The 21,689-nt window shown below is 51.3% G+C and overlaps 8 protein-coding genes across 8 annotated transcripts; 3 read left to right on the top strand and 5 right to left on the bottom strand.

The window, feature by feature from the left end:
- Window positions 1–1,081: 1,081 nt before the first annotated feature.
- HRQ1 (ATP-dependent 3'-5' DNA helicase) lies at window positions 1,082–4,612 on the bottom strand (the record flags this gene model as incomplete). The annotated part of the gene is made up of 1 exon (XM_064877003.1): window positions 1,082–4,612. The coding sequence occupies one exon, from the start codon at window positions 4,610–4,612 to the stop codon at window positions 1,082–1,084; it is 3,531 nt and encodes a 1,176-aa protein (XP_064727390.1).
- Window positions 4,613–5,670: 1,058 nt separating this feature from the next.
- On the bottom strand, window positions 5,671–7,062 carry PMZ80_008603 (uncharacterized protein; the record flags this gene model as incomplete). The annotated part of the gene is made up of 2 exons (XM_064877002.1): window positions 5,671–6,728; window positions 6,978–7,062. 2 exons carry the CDS (start codon window positions 7,060–7,062, stop codon window positions 5,671–5,673), a joined length of 1,143 nt encoding a protein of 380 aa, XP_064727389.1.
- A 466-nt stretch (window positions 7,063–7,528) lies between these two features.
- PMZ80_008602 (uncharacterized protein) lies at window positions 7,529–11,133 on the bottom strand (the record flags this gene model as incomplete). Its single annotated transcript, XM_064877001.1, has 2 exons — window positions 7,529–10,853; window positions 10,928–11,133. 2 exons carry the CDS (start codon window positions 11,131–11,133, stop codon window positions 7,529–7,531), a joined length of 3,531 nt encoding a protein of 1,176 aa, XP_064727388.1.
- Window positions 11,134–11,930: 797 nt separating this feature from the next.
- TIM50 (mitochondrial inner membrane protein required for protein import) lies at window positions 11,931–13,658 on the bottom strand (the record flags this gene model as incomplete). Its single annotated transcript, XM_064877000.1, has 1 exon — window positions 11,931–13,658. One exon carries the CDS (start codon window positions 13,656–13,658, stop codon window positions 11,931–11,933), a length of 1,728 nt encoding a protein of 575 aa, XP_064727387.1.
- Window positions 13,659–14,449: 791 nt separating this feature from the next.
- On the top strand, window positions 14,450–15,370 carry PMZ80_008600 (uncharacterized protein; the record flags this gene model as incomplete). The annotated part of the gene is made up of 1 exon (XM_064876999.1): window positions 14,450–15,370. One exon carries the CDS (start codon window positions 14,450–14,452, stop codon window positions 15,368–15,370), a length of 921 nt encoding a protein of 306 aa, XP_064727386.1.
- Window positions 15,371–15,826: 456 nt separating this feature from the next.
- On the bottom strand, window positions 15,827–16,837 carry RPN11 (multicatalytic endopeptidase; the record flags this gene model as incomplete). Its single annotated transcript, XM_064876998.1, has 1 exon — window positions 15,827–16,837. One exon carries the CDS (start codon window positions 16,835–16,837, stop codon window positions 15,827–15,829), a length of 1,011 nt encoding a protein of 336 aa, XP_064727385.1.
- A 586-nt stretch (window positions 16,838–17,423) lies between these two features.
- On the top strand, window positions 17,424–19,187 carry RPD3 (histone deacetylase; the record flags this gene model as incomplete). Its single annotated transcript, XM_064876997.1, has 1 exon — window positions 17,424–19,187. The coding sequence occupies one exon, from the start codon at window positions 17,424–17,426 to the stop codon at window positions 19,185–19,187; it is 1,764 nt and encodes a 587-aa protein (XP_064727384.1).
- Window positions 19,188–19,593: 406 nt separating this feature from the next.
- Window positions 19,594–20,374, top strand: RPL23A (60S ribosomal protein L23A; the record flags this gene model as incomplete). The annotated part of the gene is made up of 4 exons (XM_064876996.1): window positions 19,594–19,610; window positions 19,696–19,743; window positions 19,929–20,089; window positions 20,178–20,374. The coding sequence occupies 4 exons, from the start codon at window positions 19,594–19,596 to the stop codon at window positions 20,372–20,374; spliced, it is 423 nt and encodes a 140-aa protein (XP_064727383.1).
- Between the last annotated feature and the right edge of the window lie 1,315 nt (window positions 20,375–21,689).

Here is a 21,689-nt window from a genome sequence, read left to right as displayed (position 1 = left end):
TCTATCAGTCCCATCATAGGACTCATGATGGCAGCCAGTTGTCGATCAGGCTCACTATATCTTTGCTCGCTCATTGAGTTCTGCCGTGGCAGATACCATCGGACCACTAGAGCGAAGAAGCAGGCCGGGCATTGAATCTGAACCTCAGTGAGTTTTGACGAACAAAGGAGCAATACCATTCGAGTTGCTCCAGGAGCACCAAAGCAGTTCTTGGGTGAATACCTTCTTGATACAACCAGCAGTGTCGGCGCTGCTTGTGCAAGTAACATCACATACACCGCGTCGAAAGCTTCCAGGATGATGAACCCGCCTATGGCGGCCCCATGGATACCAAATTCCATCCTTCAGACAAGCGCCGAGCGAACGATTACCGGTATCTCACAAGCTACTAGCAGAGTCGCTCGGCTGTTTCTGACGCATAGGACAATGGTACCTACGATTTGAAGGATGCATGTCCGGCGACTATCTAGAAGAGGGCGAAGAGGACATCACTCTCATCGCCCAAACCACATGTCTCATCCCTCGCCGGTCAAGTGGCCCCTAACTCCTCAACCTATCAAAACCCTCAACCCTATTCCCCACCCGAGTCCGCCTCGCGCCATCCGATATCGACGCTGTTATCGCCGCCACAGGCACGATCACGAAGGACAGCGTCAGTAATCGGTGTATATCGTTCGCATGGCTCGATTGAATGCAGGCACTTCAAAGCCAGAAGGAAGGACCGTGGCGGAGTAATACGGGAGGGCGGGATAGGCTGAAACTGCCGAAGACGTTGTTGAGGTTGAGAGTTTGGCGTAGATGGAGATCAAGGGATGAAGTATCTGTTGAGGTCGGGAGTATGGTTGTTGTGGGTGGGTGAAGGAGCATTGTAACGTGCTTCTGTCAGGTGTTCGGCTACATGTGTTGGTTTGACTAATTGGCCATAGGTTGGTCAGCGGTCATTGAAGACACCTCCTGTGTATGAGAAATTAGATTTGGCCCGTCGGTCGGGGGACGCAAACCTCGGAAATCATGTTGCTCAATAAGACAATGCCAATGCTAATGCCACTATCGGTGAAGGTACCAACTAACCATCCACAAATCACCCCCCAGCCAACGGAATATCATGCAGCCCCCTCTCCACCTCCTCCCCATCCTCATCCTTAATAATTATCAACTCATCATCCGTCCTCTCCCTCTTCACCACATCCCTCTCAGCAATTCTCACACCGTTCCGTCCCATAACCTCCACCGCTCCAACCACAGTCTCAACCCCAGCCGGCACCCTCTCCTCATCCCCCTCAGGGAGCGCATCCACATCAATATACATCCCCAACAAACTCTTAAGTATCACCTCAGCCCCCGCCTTACTCATAATCATATTCTTCTCCTTACACCTCTCATCACAAATACACTCCGTACACCCCTCCACACAATGACACGCACCAACCCGTTCAACAGCCCGTTCAAGCAACAAATCCACAAACTCAAACGCCTTAGCCGCAATCCCCATCCCCGCCGGACCCCCCTTAGCATCATAGAACGTCAGCCGCGCCGGCCGTTTCCGCTGCGTCTCTTTCTTAGCAAACTCCTTGAGTGCATTCTTGCATTCTGTCCTTACATCGCCGGGCATCGATACAACAAACTGCGGCATGAGACTCATCATCGCGTGTTCAGCTGCGTGGATCGCAGCCGCGAGATTATATTTCTTGGTTGCGAGGATAGTCAGTGCGGAGGTGGGGATATCGATCCAGAGCCCGCGACTGTAGATGTCGATGGGCGGGTTATCGACTGCGACGGCATCTAGTATGCGCCTTTTCTGATCGAGTTTGAAGAAGCCGAAGACCACGGCGTGGACTTTTATCCGGCCGAAGTAGGCTCTTACCCGGTTCGTGGGGTTCTCGGGCGTGGTGATGCGTCTTACTTGTTCGGTCTCTATGGGATCGACGTCCGTGAAGTCACGCTGTTGAGTCGTGTAGGGGACCTTGACGAGCTGCACGCGCGCGATCTTGGAGTCGGGACGGAAGTCCTTAACGAGGTATGTCCGACCCTGATGGAGGAAGATCCCCCCGTCGTAGAGCGTGAAGAATGCCCTCGAGGCCTCGACCTCTTCGAGGACGATGTTGCGGCCGTGTGTTATGTCTACGACGGCGAAGGAGTCTTCTTCTGTGTCGCGGATGTTGACGTGTTTTGAGGGGAGGGGCCGGAAGCGCGGGTGCGTGTGGTAGAAGCCTAGGCCGTCTGGGTCGGGAATTAAGCGTTCCTTGCAGACTTCGGAGAGGTTCTTGCCTAGGTAGGCGGTGTCGTTGGTGGTTGAGTCGGTGGTTGAGGTGGGTTGGATTGGCATTTCGTAGGCGGCGCATTGGATGTGGCCTTCTACTACTAGTTCGTTGGTGAGGTCGACTTGGAGCTCGCAGTTGGGTTTGGTGAAGATCTGGTCTGGGTTGGACATGTAGTGTTGGTCTACTGGGAAGCAATCGCCGACCAGCACACTTAGGCTGTCTTGGTTTCGACGGCCAGCACGGCCGGATTGTTGGCGTAGGTTAGCGATCGTGTACGGGAATCCCATGGTTATTACGGCATCGAGGCTGCCGATGTCAACACCTAGCTCGAGGGCTGTGGTCGCGACTATGCCACGCAGTTTGCCGCCAAACATCTCTGCTTCGATCCTTCGACGGTCCGCCGCGCTATACCCGCCACGGTACCCCATCACCAGAGCTGTATAATCCGGTCGTTCGATCTCCTGAAAATATGCCTTCACGGCACCAAGGAGAACTTCACATTGTTTTCTTACTCGACAGAACGCCACAACTCGAACACCACGAATGATGAGGTTACAAAGCAACCGTGCTGTTTCAGCAAATGCATCGCCTCGACCTGACGACGGATCACCAGGATCTTTGTACGGCGTGTTCCAGCATATGAACTCCTTTCTCCCACTCGGTGAGCCGTCAAAGTCGGTGAGGCGGACCTTGTCAACACCAAAGATCGTCTTCATGTGTTCTTCTGGATTCGAGACTGTGGCAGAGCAAGAGATGAACTTTACCTTCCTATTACCGAGTGCAGCACAAATTCGTCGAAGTCGGCGCATGATGAATGCTACGTGGGCGCCAAACAGGCCGTTGTACACATGCAACTCATCCACAACGACGTATTTGAGGTTCTTCAAAAAATTCCGCCATGTGCTCTCCTGTGGAAGAATCGTGATATGCAGCATATCAGGATTCGTAAAGATGATTCTGCCTTCATCCCGAATGAGATTCCGCTCGTTCATCGGCGTGTCGCCATCGAAGGTATCAACGAGAAAATTCTCAAGCGAGGGAAGATACGACAAGAGCTCTTTCATGCTGCGCCTCTGATCTTGTGCAAGAGCTTTAGTCGGAAAGATGTACATGCCGCGAGACTCAGGATCCAGCTCGAGTTGATGCAGCATGGGCACCTGGTAAATCAGAGACTTTCCGGAACTTGTGGAGGTCGAGACAATAACATTATGGCCTTCATGAAGATTATTGATTGCTTCTGCCTGATGAGAATATAGCTGGGATATACCCTTGACATTGTACAGTGCGTTGACTAGATTTTGCGACAGAGGGAAATTCAGATCCCCATAAATTGCCGGCTGAGGGTCAAAGACGCGGTGACCATCTGGCACGATCTGGCCAGTGTACCATTCTTGTTCGGTCATCTCTTTCACAATATTCGAGATTGAATCCCGCTCTTTCGGAATTGTCTTGGGCATGTTTGACTCCGGCGCGGGTGTGTTCGACCTGCTGCTTGACGGCAAGGGTGTGTATTGGTCTTTGTCTTTTAGGATCTTCTCAACTGCATCAACACCATCAGCAGCACACTGATTGAGATGAGCATTGATAGCAGATGTGAACTTTAGGTTTCTCTTGTCGATCAGCTTCAGCATTGATTTCTGGCTGAAGACGGGCATTTTCAGCTCTTCATTTCTCAACTTTTGTGTAGCTCTTGTTGGCTGACCAGTCTTCGGATCAATGACCTGTCTCTTGAGATCTCCATCCACAAATTCGAACAATAGCAGCTCCTGCGCTTCTTCCCTCTTCTTCCGCTTTTGCCGTTCAGCCTCTTCAGCAGCAGCCCTCTCGTAGGCATCTGTGTTCCCAGCACTGATATCCTCTGTTGTACCTTGCAGCGCAGTCAACAGCTGCTCCTCGTCTACGTACAAGAACGTGATGGCCCTCGGTATAAGCGCTTTGACTTGCGCAACATCCTCGACAAGCAACGGCTTTTTGATGTGTCCTTCTACCGCGGACTTGATATTGTCCCATGTTGTCGCAAAGTGCTTCCGGGTACAACAGAAGGTATAAACAATGTTCAGCGCCTTATGCAGGACAGAAAGATGCTTAAAGTGTTCCGGCCATGGTATGTCTGACTCGACAAGATTCGTGGACGACTTGCGTTCGAGTAACGGTGGTTTCGTACCGCCTTTCGTTCTGCGAGGTTTCTTGCCTCCATCGGCTGTCTTTGTTGGTATTGTTGTTGTCGTCGTGGCTACGGCGGCCTCATCACCAACTTCCACTGCAGCCGGCCCATCATTGTCGTTCTGTTTCCGCTTTCTCTTCCTGTTGACCGGTTGATTCGAGACTGTTGCTGCCTGAAGCTTGACCATGATCCAGATGGTTGCAAGCGAGTCATGTCGGCGTTCGGCGGCAACTTTGCAAGGGGAAGACGACTGTGATTGTTGGTGATGACGTCGATCCAAGAACGCGTCCAGACGCGTCGCGCTAATGCAGCCACTTTCGGGAAGGGCATAACGTCTTCATTGAAATATTATGGGGAACAGAAACACCTAGCTTTGCGACGATGCAGATACACGAGCAGTAAGTTGAGCAGGACAAATGTGGTGTTGATGTTCTCATTCAGCTTAGCCCAGCTACCCAAACAGCTCTGAATCTCTCCGCCCACATCCAAGCTCAATACATCAAGCACCGATGGTCTTTTTGGTATTTCTCCTTTATGTCTTGATCCCCAGCAGATCATCTGCTCTTCGCACATTCTGCCGTTCCAACTTCAGCTCAAAGTCCATTAATACCCTCTGGCTCAGGGCGTCCTCCCCGTATCTCCATCCATCCCGATACTGTGCTTGTTGCTGTTCTTCAGCACTAGAGCTCATCCAAGATCGATCATGATGATCGACACCTTAGAAATACACCGAACCTTTATCTACCAGGCTTGGTCGGAGTGTTTGGTGGTGGTTTCGTTCCACCAGCGCAACCCATGCGGCCGTGTCTCTTGCCGCCTTTTGACTTTTCCGGAGTGTTCGGTGGAGGATTGGTACCGCTGCCACAGTTCATTGTGGTGAATGAAGGCATTGTGGTGAATAAGGTTATGATATGTATCTGAATTTGGTTGATCGACTGTGGTCTAAATTTTGGTTCGGTTGTGGGTAAGGTTTGTTCAATTGCTTGCTTGGTTGTGATCGATAGATAGATGAGAAGTAGGTAGGGAAGCAAGTCGGAATAAGACATATATATACATGGCGTGCGCGAGAGAAAGATTCGGTGACGACCTCCCCGCCTCCGATGCGTAAGATATATGGCAGCGGATTCGCTTGCGCGATCTGGGCAACGTTGGTGTGCAAACCAGGAGACGTAGGCTCGAACGTGCTGGCGCAATCCATGCGTCGCTGGCAGCCAACGCATCCGTCTGATCCCAACGATTTTGCCATCACGCACTCTCAGCCACCAATATCATCTGATATACCCAGCACTGCCCATCAAAGTACCGCGCATTGTCTTTGTAAGCCTGCAATTGCGCTCCCTCCAACACACCCGCCAACAGCCGATCGATGAGCGGTGCAGCTTCTTCCAGCGTTTGGATTTTCTCCGGCTCGTCGTTGACTCTCGTCAGCCACCGTGGGTCAAGTTGGAGACTGCCTCCGCCGCCCTCGGTTGAGGACCAGAAGTATATCTGCATCGGACTAAGTATACCATCCGTCGCTTTACAGCGCAAACGCATCATCTTCTCGTGCTCCCAGGAAGTTCTTTTGGCTTGCGTCCAGATTCGTACCGTTCTTATGTCCTTCCGGTTGAGACGATCATCCAAGAATGTAGCCCGCCACTCACCCAGATCGAACCCAGCGCCTCCACGTATCCTAGTCATTGGCCGTGAAGAAAGCTGGATGTGCTCGATTCCGGTGCATTCGACTAGCCACTCGAGCAGCGATTCGTAACATGACCCATCGATAACATCCGCTTGATTGCTGAAGATGTGCGCTTTCCGGACCAACTTCAGATGTTCGGCGCGGTAGATTCGAAATGTGCTGACAACGCGAGTGTAGGAGTATGGAGTCACCCTCTTCGTACTGAGATGCTCGACGTTGAACCACATATGGCCCTGCTGAGCTGGAGCGACTTCGAGAATAGCTCGAGTGTAGAATACTGGCGCGACTTCCTCGTATAGCTTGCGACATGTGAAGAGGAGACCCGGTACACCTCTGTGCTCGCTGGTCTTCATTGACCATTCGCTGTCAAGGTATGGAAAAGGCGCCAGTCTGCAGACTGGAATGGCATGGTCGTATATCTGCTGTCTGATCTCTGATGGCAGATCGAGCAGTCCTTTGGTATGTGACTTGATCAGTGGCATGCTGTCAGCCATGTCTGCTAATTGGGTGGTCTTCTGGTGGCCGAGGGTTGCTGCTTGGACCGCATTCATGGCCCCGTGTCGAAGTCGAACTCGTGACTTGGACCAGACGGCGGTTGAGGAGAGCGCAGCTTGTTTTTCTTCTGACGAAGAATGTTAAGGTATCATACGAAGTGAAACGTGATTGCAGGTATGTACTCTATCATCTTAGCATTGGCATCATAATGCTCTATTTTCCATCGTCAAGAGTATTTATGATTGTTGAAGATCTTACCTGTCGGAGGCTGAACGAAGTCAAAGCTTATCCCGCCAATGCTGTGTTCGGTGATCTGATATGTTGCACATCTCGTCGTACAGGATGCCAGATCCATGTATTTGATCCAGCCACTTACCCTGTTGCACCCTTATGATGGGCCCGCGTGCATATGATAGCAATTCGAAATAAGACGTCGAGGAAATGTTCTGGAGCAAAGACATAACAATGACGTAGGTGGTGTTGGAGATCGAACACAAGAAGTAACGATCCTGTTACGCAAAAAGCTCACAGCAGCGGTGCACTTGGAAGGCACAAACGATATCACGATCAAACTCATTGCAGGCATGCCAGCATCTGTCCTTTCCAAGGTATCAAGGTGCCATCCAAAATAGAGTACACGATCAACTTCACATTTGTCCCGAGAACAATACGACAGACGCTTGCCATCCAGCATATTTTCCCATAATCCTTTGTCCGAACTCCATCACAACAACGGGACGAAGAACGCTACATGATGAAGGCAGCACGCGCCTTCTCCAACATTGCTAGTCTGGTGAATATTCAATTTCTCACACGGCAAGCACCTCTGTGAACGACGCTTCTCGTTGGATGTGCCAATCAATGTCGAATCGTGCTTCGAGTGCACATTCTGACCACACCCTCTCTGTAGCCTGCATCTTCCACGCTTCACATAACGATACACCTCCTCCCCTTCTTTTCTCCAATCGTACTCCCATCATCCCTCCTCTTCTTGTTCTTCCTGCCTTTCTTCCCATCGATAGCAAGCGCGGGATCCGTCACAATCCTGCCACCATGAAAATTGATACTTCCACCCGCGACACTATGGGCTCTCTCATGCGGGAGCATCGCACTGTTGACACTGTTGATCGTATCCAGCCTACCGTAGCTCGGTCGAGGACTATGTCCATATACTTCCTGGCCCTGCATCGGTGCCAACAAATTCGGGGTGCTCCTCGACGCACCAACTGAGCCTATGTTGCTGCCACGGCTATTATTCCGGCTGTGAGAAGCAAAAGGACGATTGAAGCTGGGAGAGCCCGGTACGCCCGCAGCACCCCATGCTGCTCTCGGAGGAGACGGAGGCACACTCCCGAAATCATGCGACGCTGTATTTCGGTGACTGTGACTGAAGCCTCCACCTGGAGGTCCCGCTTGCAAAGGTGTGGGTAGTGGTGATTGTCTCCGACTTAGCCTCGCCATTTGTTCTGCTGTGGGTGTGGTTGACATCGTATGGTTCGAATAGCGGTGATCGTTGGTCGCGACCTGATTGTATGTCGGCTGCACAAATGGCACGTGGTTGTGAGACGGTCCATAAGGGCTTGCAGGCGACTCATCCTGAGGTACTGGCGGTACGGGTTGCTTCAGTCTGTTTTGTAGATCAGCGCCAGAGAGACTGACCCTATTCTGGTTGCGGATGAGGCCCGGCGGTGTCGGCATAGGTGGTTGGTCTTGTTCTGGTAGCCACGCTGGATGGTCCGGTGTCGGCGGAGACATGGGATGCGTCATTGTAGGCCGAAGGACCAGATTGCCTTCTGGTGATATTCCGTCTTGAGTAAGAGGTCGTCGGCCGCTGAAATAGGCGTCAGCATTGCCAGCTGGACTTGTTACATTGTTCGATGCGTACCCTGATTGTGTAGTAGGAGGTATTCGGCCATTCATATTGTTGCCCATATGCTCGGCACTTTCTTCTGGTATGCCATCTGGTCGTGGACTCCTAGCCAGTGCGCCATACTGGCTCATCATGCGTTGGGACGGTACATTCTCACTGATCATCATGCCGTCCATGGTAGTACTTGTACGAGTATACGGACCACGTGCTGACTGCGAACTACCGATCGGCGGCGATGCTACATTTTGCCGCGGCAAGACTCTGTTCTGAAATGTCCCTAGCTGTGCCAGATTGCCATTGATGGCGGTCGAGTTGCTCGAACCGTTGCTTGATCGGTGCTGCAGATTCGGTGTGGATGTGTGCGGGCGATGGCCGAGATGTTGCACACCTAGGCTATCGTGACCATAAGGTGGGGGCGGTGTTTCCCAACTGTCGGTTGAACCTCTATGCGACAGTCTTTGTCCGTGATGACCATGCTCTGAGTGAGATGAGCCGAGAGGCGGTCGAGCTGGGAATCGAGCATGCTGGAACCCGGCGGCCGTCTGTGACCTTGACAGTCCTGATGAACGCGTCATGGGACTCAAGACGTCCTCGCCCGGCGACGATGGCTGCGATGCGACGTTCCTTCGCAGGACGTCTTCGAGATGGGACGGGTTTGGTGGAGAAGCAGCAGTGTGTGACCGTCCTAGAGCTGTTCTCGGAGCAGCTGCAGCGCCTCTACCGCGGGTAGCACGTACTGTTCGCCGTCGTTCCATGGCTACTTCGATTTCGATATTGCCCAATTGCTCAGTCAAAAGCTCGGCCTCGTTGTCTCCAACTTCAATTGTGAATTCTCGGTTTCCTGAAGTCGAAGGACCATAGTCAAAATCTAATAGGCAGATTCTTGAACCGTCAACGGGCATGTTCTCCTCACCGAGGTCTTCGGCAAAGTTATTGACACCTGCTGGAGCCGTGACAATTAGTCTCTTACCAGGAAAGGCGCATGGATACTCTTCCGAATTCTCTGCCCATTTCGCTGAGGTGAATCCTTCTATACCCTTGATCGAGCTGCACTTGACGAACAAACTCTGCCGCCAATCGACCTTACCTGCTAGGCCATCCTCTTCGATCATCTCGCTGCTGCCAGACACAGAGGGAGAGTATGCCATCAAAGGTTCTGGATGACCAGTAGCTGAGGTTAATTCAACCCGACCATGCAATCTTTCTTCGTGTCGCTCGACCACAGAACCCATATCAGGACTTATGTCCAATCGCTCAGGCACACCGTAAATCCATAAACCATGTTCAGAAAATCCTGCAGCTGCTAAGGTGCCACAACTAGTTGCCACAGGCGCGATGTTAGGCTGTGGGAACTCAAATCTCTCTGCCGTTGGCGGGCTGAGGAAGTACGCCACGCCTGTCCTTGTATCGTCGGTTCGAACAGCACGATAGGACATTAGCGTGTGGTCGTAGGCGAACAGCCAATTTGCATCACCTTCGATATGTCCAGGTAGGAGCGCGACGTGGCTTACAGTGCTGCTGATCTGCGGGAATAGTATTTGGGTCGTCCACATTCGACTATGTATTTCCCGAGGTGTGATGTTCGGATCGTTCTCCGTGTAGAAAGGTGCTGTAATGACAACAGCGTTAGGCTCTTCGAGATCGTGAGAACTACCTATTAGCATCGATCCATCACCCGAGAACATCAAAGAGTCAACTGCTTCACTGCGTACGGCGCGTCTGTCAGTCGACAGTGCATTCGCTGCTAATGAGAAGACTTCTATTCCTCCTTTCCATGCTGCAGCCAGCACTGTGCCTTCATGGGCCAAGGCAATAGTCCTTGGTGGGTTGTCCAGGACAATAACCTGGAGATGCTTGACTGGACTACCTGGGTTGAGCGCGTAGATGTTTGCCTGATATTTCGAAGATAGCACAGCGAGTAGCGAGCCATCATCCGTTACAGAAGCAGAAATCGGCCGCCTCACAGTTTTCAGCTCACGCCTAATCTCGATCGTGTCTGAAGAAGCATCAAGCACGTATATCCTAGACGAGGTGATAGCTAGTACTGTGCGACCATTCGGCGAAAACTCGAATCGAAATGCCTCGCCGCCAGGAAAAGCTGCAGAAGAATTCGCGCTGACAGAGATGAGGTTGATGTGTGTCTCGCGAGGCCGTAGGTAGGCATCGAAAAGGTTGCGTCTGACCTCGGCAGCAAACTTCGCTTTCAGACGGTAGAGATCGTTCTTTCGAAATGGGCCGGTGATTACATTGTTCGACAACGCGTATGAGGGACATCTCGATAGATGGTAGGCGTAGAGTTCCAGATTCTGTGATCTCTGGAACCATGCTCGATTAAGTATACACAACGATGCGAATCCATTTGCGTCAGCTGCCCATAAGATTCTAGACGCCGTCAGCTATGCTCATAGCATCTTGAGAATTCCCAGCGCGGTGGACGCTAGGGAAGACTTGCATACCTCTCGATCACCTGCGGCGGAAGTTGATTGAACAAGATTACCGACCGATCGGTGGCCCGTGGCTGTTCTATGCCTCGCAGCACTCTTTCATTGAGGTTGTTAGAAATGCTAGATCTGCCCGCCCATGAAGGTGACCCCAGTGACTGGGGTGATATTGGGTCATCGTTGACCAGAAAGCGCTGTATTGAATTGGAGTAGCCATTCATAGCTTGTGATTGGCAGTGGACAATTAGCTCTTAACTGTGAAGCTGGCTGAGCACATGGCCAGCAGGTACGAGCCAGCGGCCCAAGGTATGGTTCCTAAAGTGCGCTCATCTGAAACTATGTTCGGAAATTTCGCAATCAACAGGTGATATAAGTCCTGCAGAACTGATGGTGTACTCCCTACTATGAGGAGGCTGTGGAGTTAGTGAGACAATAAACCTTCCGCCCAGTGAGTTCGAGGTTGTTCCTTATCTTGTTGCTTGTTCGAAACTCGGGTAAGTGCGGACTGGGAGTATTGTAGTGGGATGAGACTGATGTGTGGTCGATGTCAATGACAGTGTTTGACTTTAAGACGCGATAGTGAATGATCAGTGCACATCGCGACAACGATGCCATTGAAATTGGCTGAGATCGAGATGCTTGGCGCTAAGCACCAGCAATGTGAGCATGCCGGGGCACCTTTAGGCTAGCCTCTTTCGCGGTAGCACACCCAAAGCCTTCTCTCTTCCGGGCAGTGGAGCTTCAATAAGGCCTACAAGTGGCCGCCATATGTGCCCCTGTTACTATCTTTGCGTCGCAACTTCTTAGCGGTGTTCTAGTGGCAACCTCAATTGCTCTTTCTGCAGAACAAACTCATCCGTCTTGAGATTCTTGATAGCGTAAGTTTATGGTATACATATACAAGTATTATTCATGGCCCGACGGCTCAAGCTGCTGGGTCTACTTAGCTTCGATGTTTATACATGCTTCGAATCCTTTGAAGAGAAGAGATCTCAAGGGTGCAATAGTTCTGATCAGATCACTTCCCTTCCTCCTTCGCCGGACTGCCAAACCAGCCAAACATACCACTCTTCATATTGGCCATGGCCTCGTCCTGCATCTTCTTTTCCAAGGCTTCCCTCTCAGCAACAATCTTGGGTCCTTCGACCTCGAGATGCTTGTTCAGCCGTTGATACATTTCATGACCGCGCTCACGAATAATATCGGAGTACATCTTGCCCTCGGCCTCAGCATCATGAATACTTTGCATGCCATCTTGTGGCTTGGGCTTCGAACCAAATATCGATCCTAGGCTGAAGCCACCACCTCTCCTATTCTTCCTCTTTTCTGCTTGTTGCGCTTCCCACCTTTCTCGAAGCAACTTCTGTCTTCTGTCGAACTCAACGGCAATATCCTTGCCTTCAAATGACTTCAAGACTTCTCGCGTATCTTGGTAACCTAAGTTCGCAAGATTCTCTAAGAATGGTATCAGATCGATGAGTGTTGTGTCTTTTGGATCGCCTGTCCACTTGGGCAGGACAATGGCGTTTTCTGGTTGCTTCTTGACAGCGTGTGAATCCGAGTCTACCATGACAACCTTCTTCAGATCTCGGTTCAGATATGATAGATCTTTGACATAACCTCCGTCCTCGTATACAGTCATTTCTCTGTACAGAGGATAGACCATCTGGAAAGGATCAATTTTGCGGTGAATCTGGTCGACAGTGAACATAGGCTGACTGCTGAAAAGCACGAGCTCGTAATAGGGGCTGAGGTACTTGAGGAAATAATCCAGACCGGGTCTCTTCGCAATTCTCCAACCATGCTCTCTACTCCATTCAGAATGCACGAGCACATCTTCAAGGCCCAGCACGAGGGTGAAAGGAGGCATATTGGGGTCCATCATCTGCGCGTCTGGCAGCAGTTTCTTGGTGACGGGATCCTTGTAGTAGCTCATGGTACCGCCGAGCCTCGCCATTGCCCGTTGATAGATCAGTCCCGGTGTGTACCCGTTCGATATGTCCGTGTGTGTTTCAGCTTCCTCTTCACTCCAATCGCGTCCCAGGTATACGCCGTAGAGAACTGCTCCCACCCCCAAGCCAATGTAGAAGTAGCGAGTGAGTTTCGATCGTCGTCGGTCGCTCGAGGAGATATATGAGCTACGTGGTAAGCCATCACCACCTCGGTCGCCGTGCTCTGGCGATTGAGGATCCGCAGCCTCTTCTGTGATGTTGAGACTCTCCTGGGATGCTCGACCCTTCCGGGATGCCTGCTGTAGCTCAGCGTCTAGTGTCGATGGAATGCCCTGCATAAGATTCGGTAGTGGTTTCTCGGGCTTTGCGTCTGCGTTGTAGTTGGATGGGATGCCATCGCGGAGATCTGGCAGTGGTTCCGATGGCAGTGGCTGCGATGGCTGAGGCTCAGACGGCGGGTATTGTTCAAAGACCTCCTGCCCGGCACCCGTTCTTTGCGCGGGTGAAGGCTGAGATGGTTCTTTGGGTTGTGCTGCATACTTGAACTCTGACGGATCATGTGCTGCAGAGTCTGATTTTATGTCTTCAGCATCCTGCTTTGGTACCGCCCGGAGAGGCTTGTCGTATTTATCGGAGGAGGATCTGGTATTGGATGGTAATTTGAAGTCACTCGGATTATGAAGGCGACCTCTATCATTGCGAATGCCTCGAATCTGGCATTGTGAGAAGGCTAATCTCGAGGCTGTGTGGCAGGAGCGAGGCCTCAGGAGAGGTAAGGCGGCACGGCTGAGCATTATTGAAGAACCATTCCAGGGAGACAGGGATACAAGAGGAAACAGAAATGAAGCAAAGAGCTGATGCTCGCGTACGAAATTGTCAATTCGTTGTTGATGGCAAGCAGCACCACTGTCGCGACACTACCATCTCCAAAAAGTTCGGGTGCCCTCCAGCCAGCCATGCGACAAGCAAACCAGTCAAACTTCTACCGAGCCGCAGCTTCCCTCTCGTCATATTTTGCCTCGATCCGCACCTGCCCTTTCCTTTCTTTCTTCTTCCACAAATAGAAAGTTGAATAACCCAGACAATTTGGCTCGTCGTCCACAGACCTCATGTTCGAATAGCTGTATTAGCTGGGGAGCTCAAAAATCGTTCTCCCAACGAGCACCGAAGAGTATATCAAGGATATTCTATGATTCTGGCTTGCCCCGTAAGAACGAGACAAACCTACTGTACCTTAGTTTGAATGATGATCATCTACTTAGTATCTTCGCCTCTTCCGCATTCTGTCTTCCTTCTCAAACCATCTACATTGTGTTCATACTGCCGCATCGATTGACCTTTGATCCTACAGACCAGCTATACTCTTCACATATACCCCGCGACCGAGTGTTACCTGGCGGCTCACGTTCTCTGGTGCTACCCTCAACCAGAAACCTTGTCGTACCGGCACTGCTTACGACCACTGAGAAGTCCAGCGGCTTCAGTGCCGAGCACAGCTGCCAAAACAACGGTTCGAGACGGCCAACCTCCTTAGATCGGAGCTTGCCCTTCCTTGCGCACCGGAACACCCACAACCAGCCCAACCATGCCCAACTGGCGCGACGGCCTCATAGAAGCATTCCCCATTCCCGAGGACAGACGCCCCGGATGGAAAAGACGCGCACGCAAAGCAGCCGCCGAAGCCGCCGAAGTCGAAGCCGCCGAAGTGACCGAAGCCCTCTCTCGCCTCGACCTCACCAAGATCCCCTCCCAGCCCTTCCGCTTCTTCGACCTCCCCTCCGAACTCCGCAACCGCATCTACGACTACACTCTCTTCTCCAAGCCGGCCTACCGAGACGCCAAAGGCCGCAGACGTAGCTCCCGCCTCGCAAGCCTCTTAGTAAACAAGAAAATGCACGACGAAGCAGCTTACATCCTCTACAGCACGACTAAATTCCCGCTCTTCTTCATACAAGCCTTCGAAGCACCGCCCCTCGTGAGCGAATTATCACCCCGCTACCAGGTATTTGTCTCCAACCTAAAAATGACAATCGGACCCAGCTGGACCGACCCACCCAAACACTGGAAGGTCACGCCCCGCCTCGCAAAGTGTCTGAAGCGGTTAACAGCCGTTCAGACCCTGCGGATATTCGTCGAGTTCGACCCAAGCCACCCCGTCTTCGAGAAATACAGGAAATCATACAGCTTCTATACTGATTTTTCGGGGGAGTTACTGGGGGATGTTCTTGATGCGATGCCCCAGTTGCAGTATGTTGAGTTGGATGGGAATCCTGGCGTTGATGTTAATGGGCCGCTTGTTACAAGGTTGAGGAGGGAGGCTGCGGAGCAGGAGAAGGAGATTAGGTGGGGGAGGCAGGCGGGGTGGGCGCATAAGCATGGGTTGAAATCTGCGCATGATGTGGAGACGGGGGCGGTGATATATGAGATGGGGCATATACAGTTGGATGGGGTTCGAGGTGTAGGTATGGTGAATCTTGTTGGGGAGAGACCGAAGATAGCGGTGTAGGTAAGGAGGTACACTGTACTCTCGGGCTTCAATGTAGGTATATACTATTCACAGCTTTAACCTGTGCACATCTATATTGGCATCGTTGACTGTGAAGTTCTGTCGTGACGATTGCAAGTATTGACCGCTATATCGTCTCAGCAGGATTTCCCAATTGTACCAGGCTTACTAGCAGCGAGGCAGAGCAGGTCAACGGGTTTGCTGGCTACGGCAGTTAACGTTTAGGAGGTCATGTATTGTGACTTGTGATATGCGCCAGCAGAGAAGTTGTAGGATAGGTGTGACAAGAAATCCATTCCATTGCTTCTCATAGAAACAGAACCGCGACTACTGCCTTCCCTTTGCTGAGCCGAGTCCGGCCAGTACAGCCTTCCGTAGTAGACCATGCTTTGCCTCCAACGCCAGCCAGCAATGCATATACTGATACTGATATCAAGGCCAGGCTTGACATAACAACTAGTCGTCTATCTCCATATCGCCATTGGCGGCACTGTGCCCGTTCATCTGCGCACCTTTCCTCGCCACACTAGCCTCCTTATCAATCATTTGCCTCGACACGGCCACGATGTTGTCCTCGATAAGTTGCTGTCCCACATCCTCAATGTGCTTCTTCGGATCAACCTTACCCACGTATCTCGTCTTCAGCTGCTCCGGTGTAAGCTCGTTCTCTTCTCTTACTCTCTTCTCATATCCATCCGCCAGATCAACCAACTTCTGCAACCCATCCTCCGTCTTCTTCCGCTCACCCGCGAAGCTGCCAGGAAGTTCCAACCCCTCCGTCCAAACCTCTTTATGTAGATTCATGAGCATGTTCTCTTCCAGTCCAGTCTTTCTGTATTGAATGCCAATGCTGTAGTAGTGTCTATTCAGGCCGTGAATGAGCGCTTGTATCGATGGCTTATTCAGATGTCCCAAGTTACTCGTTGTCTGTCGTGGCTCTTGACCCATCATCAACGTCTGTGGGTTGATCAATCTGAATGCATCGATGACGACCTTGCCCTTTACACTCTGTATCGGGTCCACGACTACGGCGACGGCCCGTGGCGTAAGTTGCTCGAAGGACTGTTGTGTGTTGATATCGACGCTGGAGAGCCAGCATCCGAAACCTGGATGTGAGTGGTACCATCCAACCACTGTCTCTTGCCTTCCAGTTTGCCTCAACATGTCCATCATCTTGGTCTGGAATACTGGATCGACTGATTCGACACTGACTGAAGTACCTGACTGCGGCATAGCAAAGACATCGACAACACGCACGGTGAAGTCGTCGACAAACTCGCCCAGCATGAGACCCATGACTTCCATGGGTACACCGGCTCTCCCATGTCGCAACATCTTGAGTAGTGCTAGTGACGAGATGTAGACTGTCTCTGAGTTGTCGACGAGGTTGGGGGCGTCGGCGCCTGGTGGACCTTGTTGCATGCCCATGCCTTGGGCGGCGGCGAGCATGCGATTGAAGCGGTCCATGTTGTCGGGTTCGGAGGTGTGGTAGAGGCTTGGAGGAGTTGTGCTCGGATGAGCAAGTGATGATTCGAGTGCTTTTCAGGCGGTAGGTTCGCGGATTGAAGATTGATCTACTTGTCGGTTCGAAAGCGGGGGTTCGCAAATGCCTTTTGAGGAAGAATGGCAGAGGTCGGATTTGTATTGGGAGATGTAACGGCGATTGTGTTAATTAATTCTTGAGGCAAGTACATACGCAACCACTTGATACCTGTGGAGGGCAGGCGCGCTAGTAGAGACCGCAGCCTCGTTCGGAACAGTCGCAGCCTTGCGGTAGATCTGCTGCTCGCCGCGGTCTGACGCGCGACCCTGCAGATCAGCGAGTCGGAAAGCGAGAAGGAAGTCCCCCAGATTTCTTGCTATCGCTCATTCCTGTTCCCTTCTACCTCGTTTCGCATTTCTCAAACCGAGCTCCTCTCCTTCCTGAACCAACCTTGGACTCGACAACGCGAACAACCCATCTCCAAGCACCTTTCCGCGGCTCCTGTTCCAATTATTGAAGCATCTCTCCATCCTCAACTCGCTCTCTGATACACACCCTCCCACCGCCAACATGGCGCTCGCGCCAATAGACGAGCCCAAGCTTAACGGCGACTCCAAGAAACGAGTGGCATACTTCTATGACTCAGATGTGGGCAACTATGCATATGTCAGTGGACACCCAATGAAGCCGCACCGCATAAGACTCGCGCACTCCCTGGTCATGAATTATGGTCTCTACAAGAAGATGGAGATTTACCGCGCAAAACCCGCTTCGAAATATGAAATGACTCAGTTCCACACAGACGAATACATCGAGTTCCTTGCAAAGGTCACCCCAGACAACATGGAAGCTTTCCAGAAGGAGCAGCAGAAGTATAATGTCGGAGACGATTGTCCGGTCTTTGATGGGCTATTTGAGTTCTGTGGGATTAGTGCGGGTGGATCTATGGAAGGTGCGGCACGACTGAACAGACAGAAGGCCGACATTGCGATCAATTGGGCCGGTGGCCTACATCATGCGAAGAAGAGTGAGGCCTCAGGTTTCTGTTATGTGAATGACATCGTGCTGGGCATAATAGAACTCTTGAGGTTTCATCAAAGAGTACTGTACATCGACATCGATGTGCATCATGGAGATGGAGTTGAAGAAGCGTTCTATACTACAGACCGAGTGATGACAGCTTCATTCCACAAATACGGTGAGTATTTTCCAGGGACTGGCGAGCTAAGAGATACCGGTGTTGGCGCGGGTAAGAACTACGCCGTCAACTTTCCGCTGAGAGATGGTATCGACGACTATTCATACAAGCACATTTTCGAGCCAGTAATCAAGGCTATAATGGAGTACTACAGACCGTCAGCGGTGGTGTTGCAGTGCGGAGGAGACTCGTTATCGGGCGACAGACTAGGCTGTTTCAACCTTAGCATGAAAGGCCACGCCAACTGCGTCAACTTTGTCAAATCATACAACCTACCGACACTAATCCTGGGAGGAGGCGGCTACACAATGCGAAATGTTGCGCGGACATGGGCATACGAGACAGGCTGCCTAGTTGGAGACGACATGAGTGCAAATCTGCCATATAACGATTATTACGAATATTATGCCCCAGACTACGAGCTAGATGTGCGGCCATCGAATATGGACAATGCAAACTCGAAGGAGTATCTCGACAAGATCCTCAAAACAGTTCTCGAAAACCTCAAAAGAACACAACATGCTCCGTCTGTACAACTGACGGATATCCCACCGTCGTTAGGCATGAACGATGATGATGAAGCAGCGCTTGACGATCTCGATGAGGACGAGAACGCAGACAAAAGAACAACGCAAAGGCGTTTCGACAAGCGAGTGGAGAAGGATGGCGAGCTAAGCGAGAGCGAAGACGAAGACATGGCAGAGGCAAACGGTGTGCGGAGACAGAACGGAAGCAGGAAACGAAGGCAATTCATTGACCACAGGAATTTACGAGACGTCGTGGACTCTGGAGCTAACAGTGCGATCGGCACGCCGCAGCCGGCCAGTGAAGCTGATGAGATGAATGTTGATTCTGCTGTCGGAACACCAGCGAAGCATGCCGAAAAGATAGACGTAGCAGATATCACGATGGGCGATGTTGAGGATGCGGCCGACTCATTACAGGCTGAAGCTGGAGCTGGAGGCGATCTGGTCAACCCTGGTCTTGCGCCGACAAGTGCGGAAGAGGCGATCCAGATCAAGAGGGAGATGGCTGCTGAAGACAGTGCGGCAGCGGCACAAGAGGAAGGGCTGCAAGAGAGGGAAGAGGCTAATGCTGAGGGAGAAGTGAGGACTGAGGCAGCGAAGACAGAGTAGTCGAGTGTTTTGTTTGGTGTTCGCGATCGAGGCGTATTAGTATAATGCTTGGACGAGCATTCGGGGCTACAGGGAAATGGGTATGTTACTGGGCTTCTGCGTCACCACAGAGCGTGTGAGGCTGGTCGTGATTATTATTATGGACTCACCAGAATTTCAACTTCGAGGGGCCATCAAGAAATGGGATGCAGTTAATGTTGACAACGATCTCTTCATCTTCTACTGTACTGATAATGTTTGTGATGTTTGTTCTTCGTCACCCGTATATTGAGGCAGCAATAGTAGTCTGCCTGGCGTCTTGGCTGAATTTTGCAATGTGCGAGCCGGCTGGATCTACCACTTCAACTTCGTCTGCGCTTGCAACCACGATCTTTGTCCAGTCTGATAATACACAAATACCGCCAAGATGTCGTCCAAGAGAGGGTATGTGCTTGCTTAGGTCCTCAGGATATCATACTATGCGAACTGAAGGACTTCGGGGAAGTAAAGAGGGCTAACGAATATGCAGTCGCGGTACCGCTGGTAACAAGCTGAAGATGACTCTCGGTCTGCCTGTGTATGTACAAATCCTTCCTTTCGAACGAACTTTCGATGTCGACAGCGATATCTTCCTCAAACTCTCAACTCGAGTCCGGACAATAGTCAAATGGCTGAGAGGATAAGGCTGAGCATTCGCGCTCGACGAAGACTATCTACAAAATCCCCTGGACCGCAAGATCAATACTAACAATCACGCTACAGCGGCGCCGTCATGTCATGCGCAGACAACTCCGGAGCACGAAACTTGTACATCATCTCAGTCAAGGGTATCGGTGCCAGACTGAACAGATTACCCGCTGCCGGTGCAGGAGATATGGTCATGGCCACAGTCAAGAAAGGAAAGCCTGAGTTGAGAAAGAAGGGTGCGTTAACATTTTCCTACATGCCACAAACACCTATACCCGTGGAAAATAGTTAAAGAAAGGTACAAGTACTAACAAACCTGTACAGTCATGCCAGCAGTGGTAGTCCGACAATCAAAGCCATGGAGACGACCAGACGGTATTTTCCTGTACTTCGAGGACAACGCCGGTGTTATTGTGAACCCGAAGGGTGAAATGAAGGGATCTGCCATCACAGGACCGGTAGCAAAGGAGGCAGCCGAGTTGTGGCCACGTATCGCATCAAACGCTGGTGTTGTGATGTAAAAGGATCATAAGGAGAAAACTTTTCACAAGAAATGCGGCGTGAGGAAGAGCGACCATGATTGATCGATATTCCGAGACACTACTTCCGAGCCACACGGTCACAGAGAAGCGATGTTCTGAGCAGCTTCCAGTTGAGACTGCCGAGGAGCACAAATTCAATGATACCACGATATACCTCAGAAAATGGCAGGTACATTCGAACGCCACCTGCATCCATGAATTACACATACTTACACGAGACATGGAACGGAAAGCGCTTGCCATGAGGATTAAATGCTGATGACTTTTCTTGTTTCTATCTAGGCCACATTTCTGCTTCTTCTAACCCGCAACTCATGCAACTCGACGAGGACTAGCATCCTGTGCGTAAAGAAAACTTACACTTTGCTCTTGCACGTTGCAACGATCAACGACTCGCCCAAACCCAGGTTCGTCGAAGTCTGGTACCGCTTGACTCAATGATTTGCAGGTCCTCACAGGTCCTCGCAGGTTCTCATGCCCATCCGAACCATGGTTCTGCATGCAGATGCCTAATATTGAATCATATATATACCCCTCTACCCTCCCAGCATGGATTCTCAATTTCCAGAGCAGATCCCGATTAACTCACTGAATACAGTTGGTGTATACGACAGCAGCTCAACCTGATCGTCTCCACTCGTCACGTCAAGTCAATACCCCCTTACACTTGCATCAACATACAATTGCCCGCAACTCACCAACACAGGGAGAGCCTGTGGCTGCTGTTCACAATGGCACCAACTCGTCCACGACATCAAGCACAGAAGCATTTCCGCTTCCTCGATCTTCCCCTCGAGCTCCAAGACCTGGTTCTGGAGGAGGTCTTTGCAGACCCTGGTTGGTCTCTTATATTCGGCTACACAAGCTCAGAGTATAGGTCAAAAAGTGGATTCCAGAGACCATACACTCTCCACCCATCCCGGCTATCGACTACACAGAGGTCGATCTTGGTGACATCGAAGCACGTGGCCGAAAGGGCTCGGCGTTGCTACTACACTCCACTAACGTACTCGGGCGTCCTTCGCGTCTGGGGTGTATCCCCGTCATGGCTTGGAAAACATGGTCTGATCGTTCTGAATAAGAAGCTAGTGCGTCGCTGGTCTGGCAGAGCCTCAGGTTACATTGAGCACATTTGCCAAAGGACACTAGCCATAGAAGCAAACGCCTCAACATGGATGCAACAGGGCGAGCGCTTCGAAAGGAGCATATTCCCCAGGCTTCAGACGACGATCATCAAAGTATGGGTAGATTATTCCACCGCACGAGGCCTAGATAAGATCCGAGAGGAAGTATC

Source organism: Knufia obscura (genome assembly GCF_036327395.1).
Source record: "Knufia obscura strain CCFEE 5817 isolate CBS 148926 chromosome Unknown scaffold_11, whole genome shotgun sequence".
In the NCBI taxonomy this organism is placed as follows: Eukaryota; Fungi; Ascomycota; class Eurotiomycetes; order Chaetothyriales; family Trichomeriaceae; genus Knufia; species Knufia obscura.
Note: the sequence above shows the minus strand (reverse complement) of the source record. Positions and strands in the feature narration are given on the sequence as shown.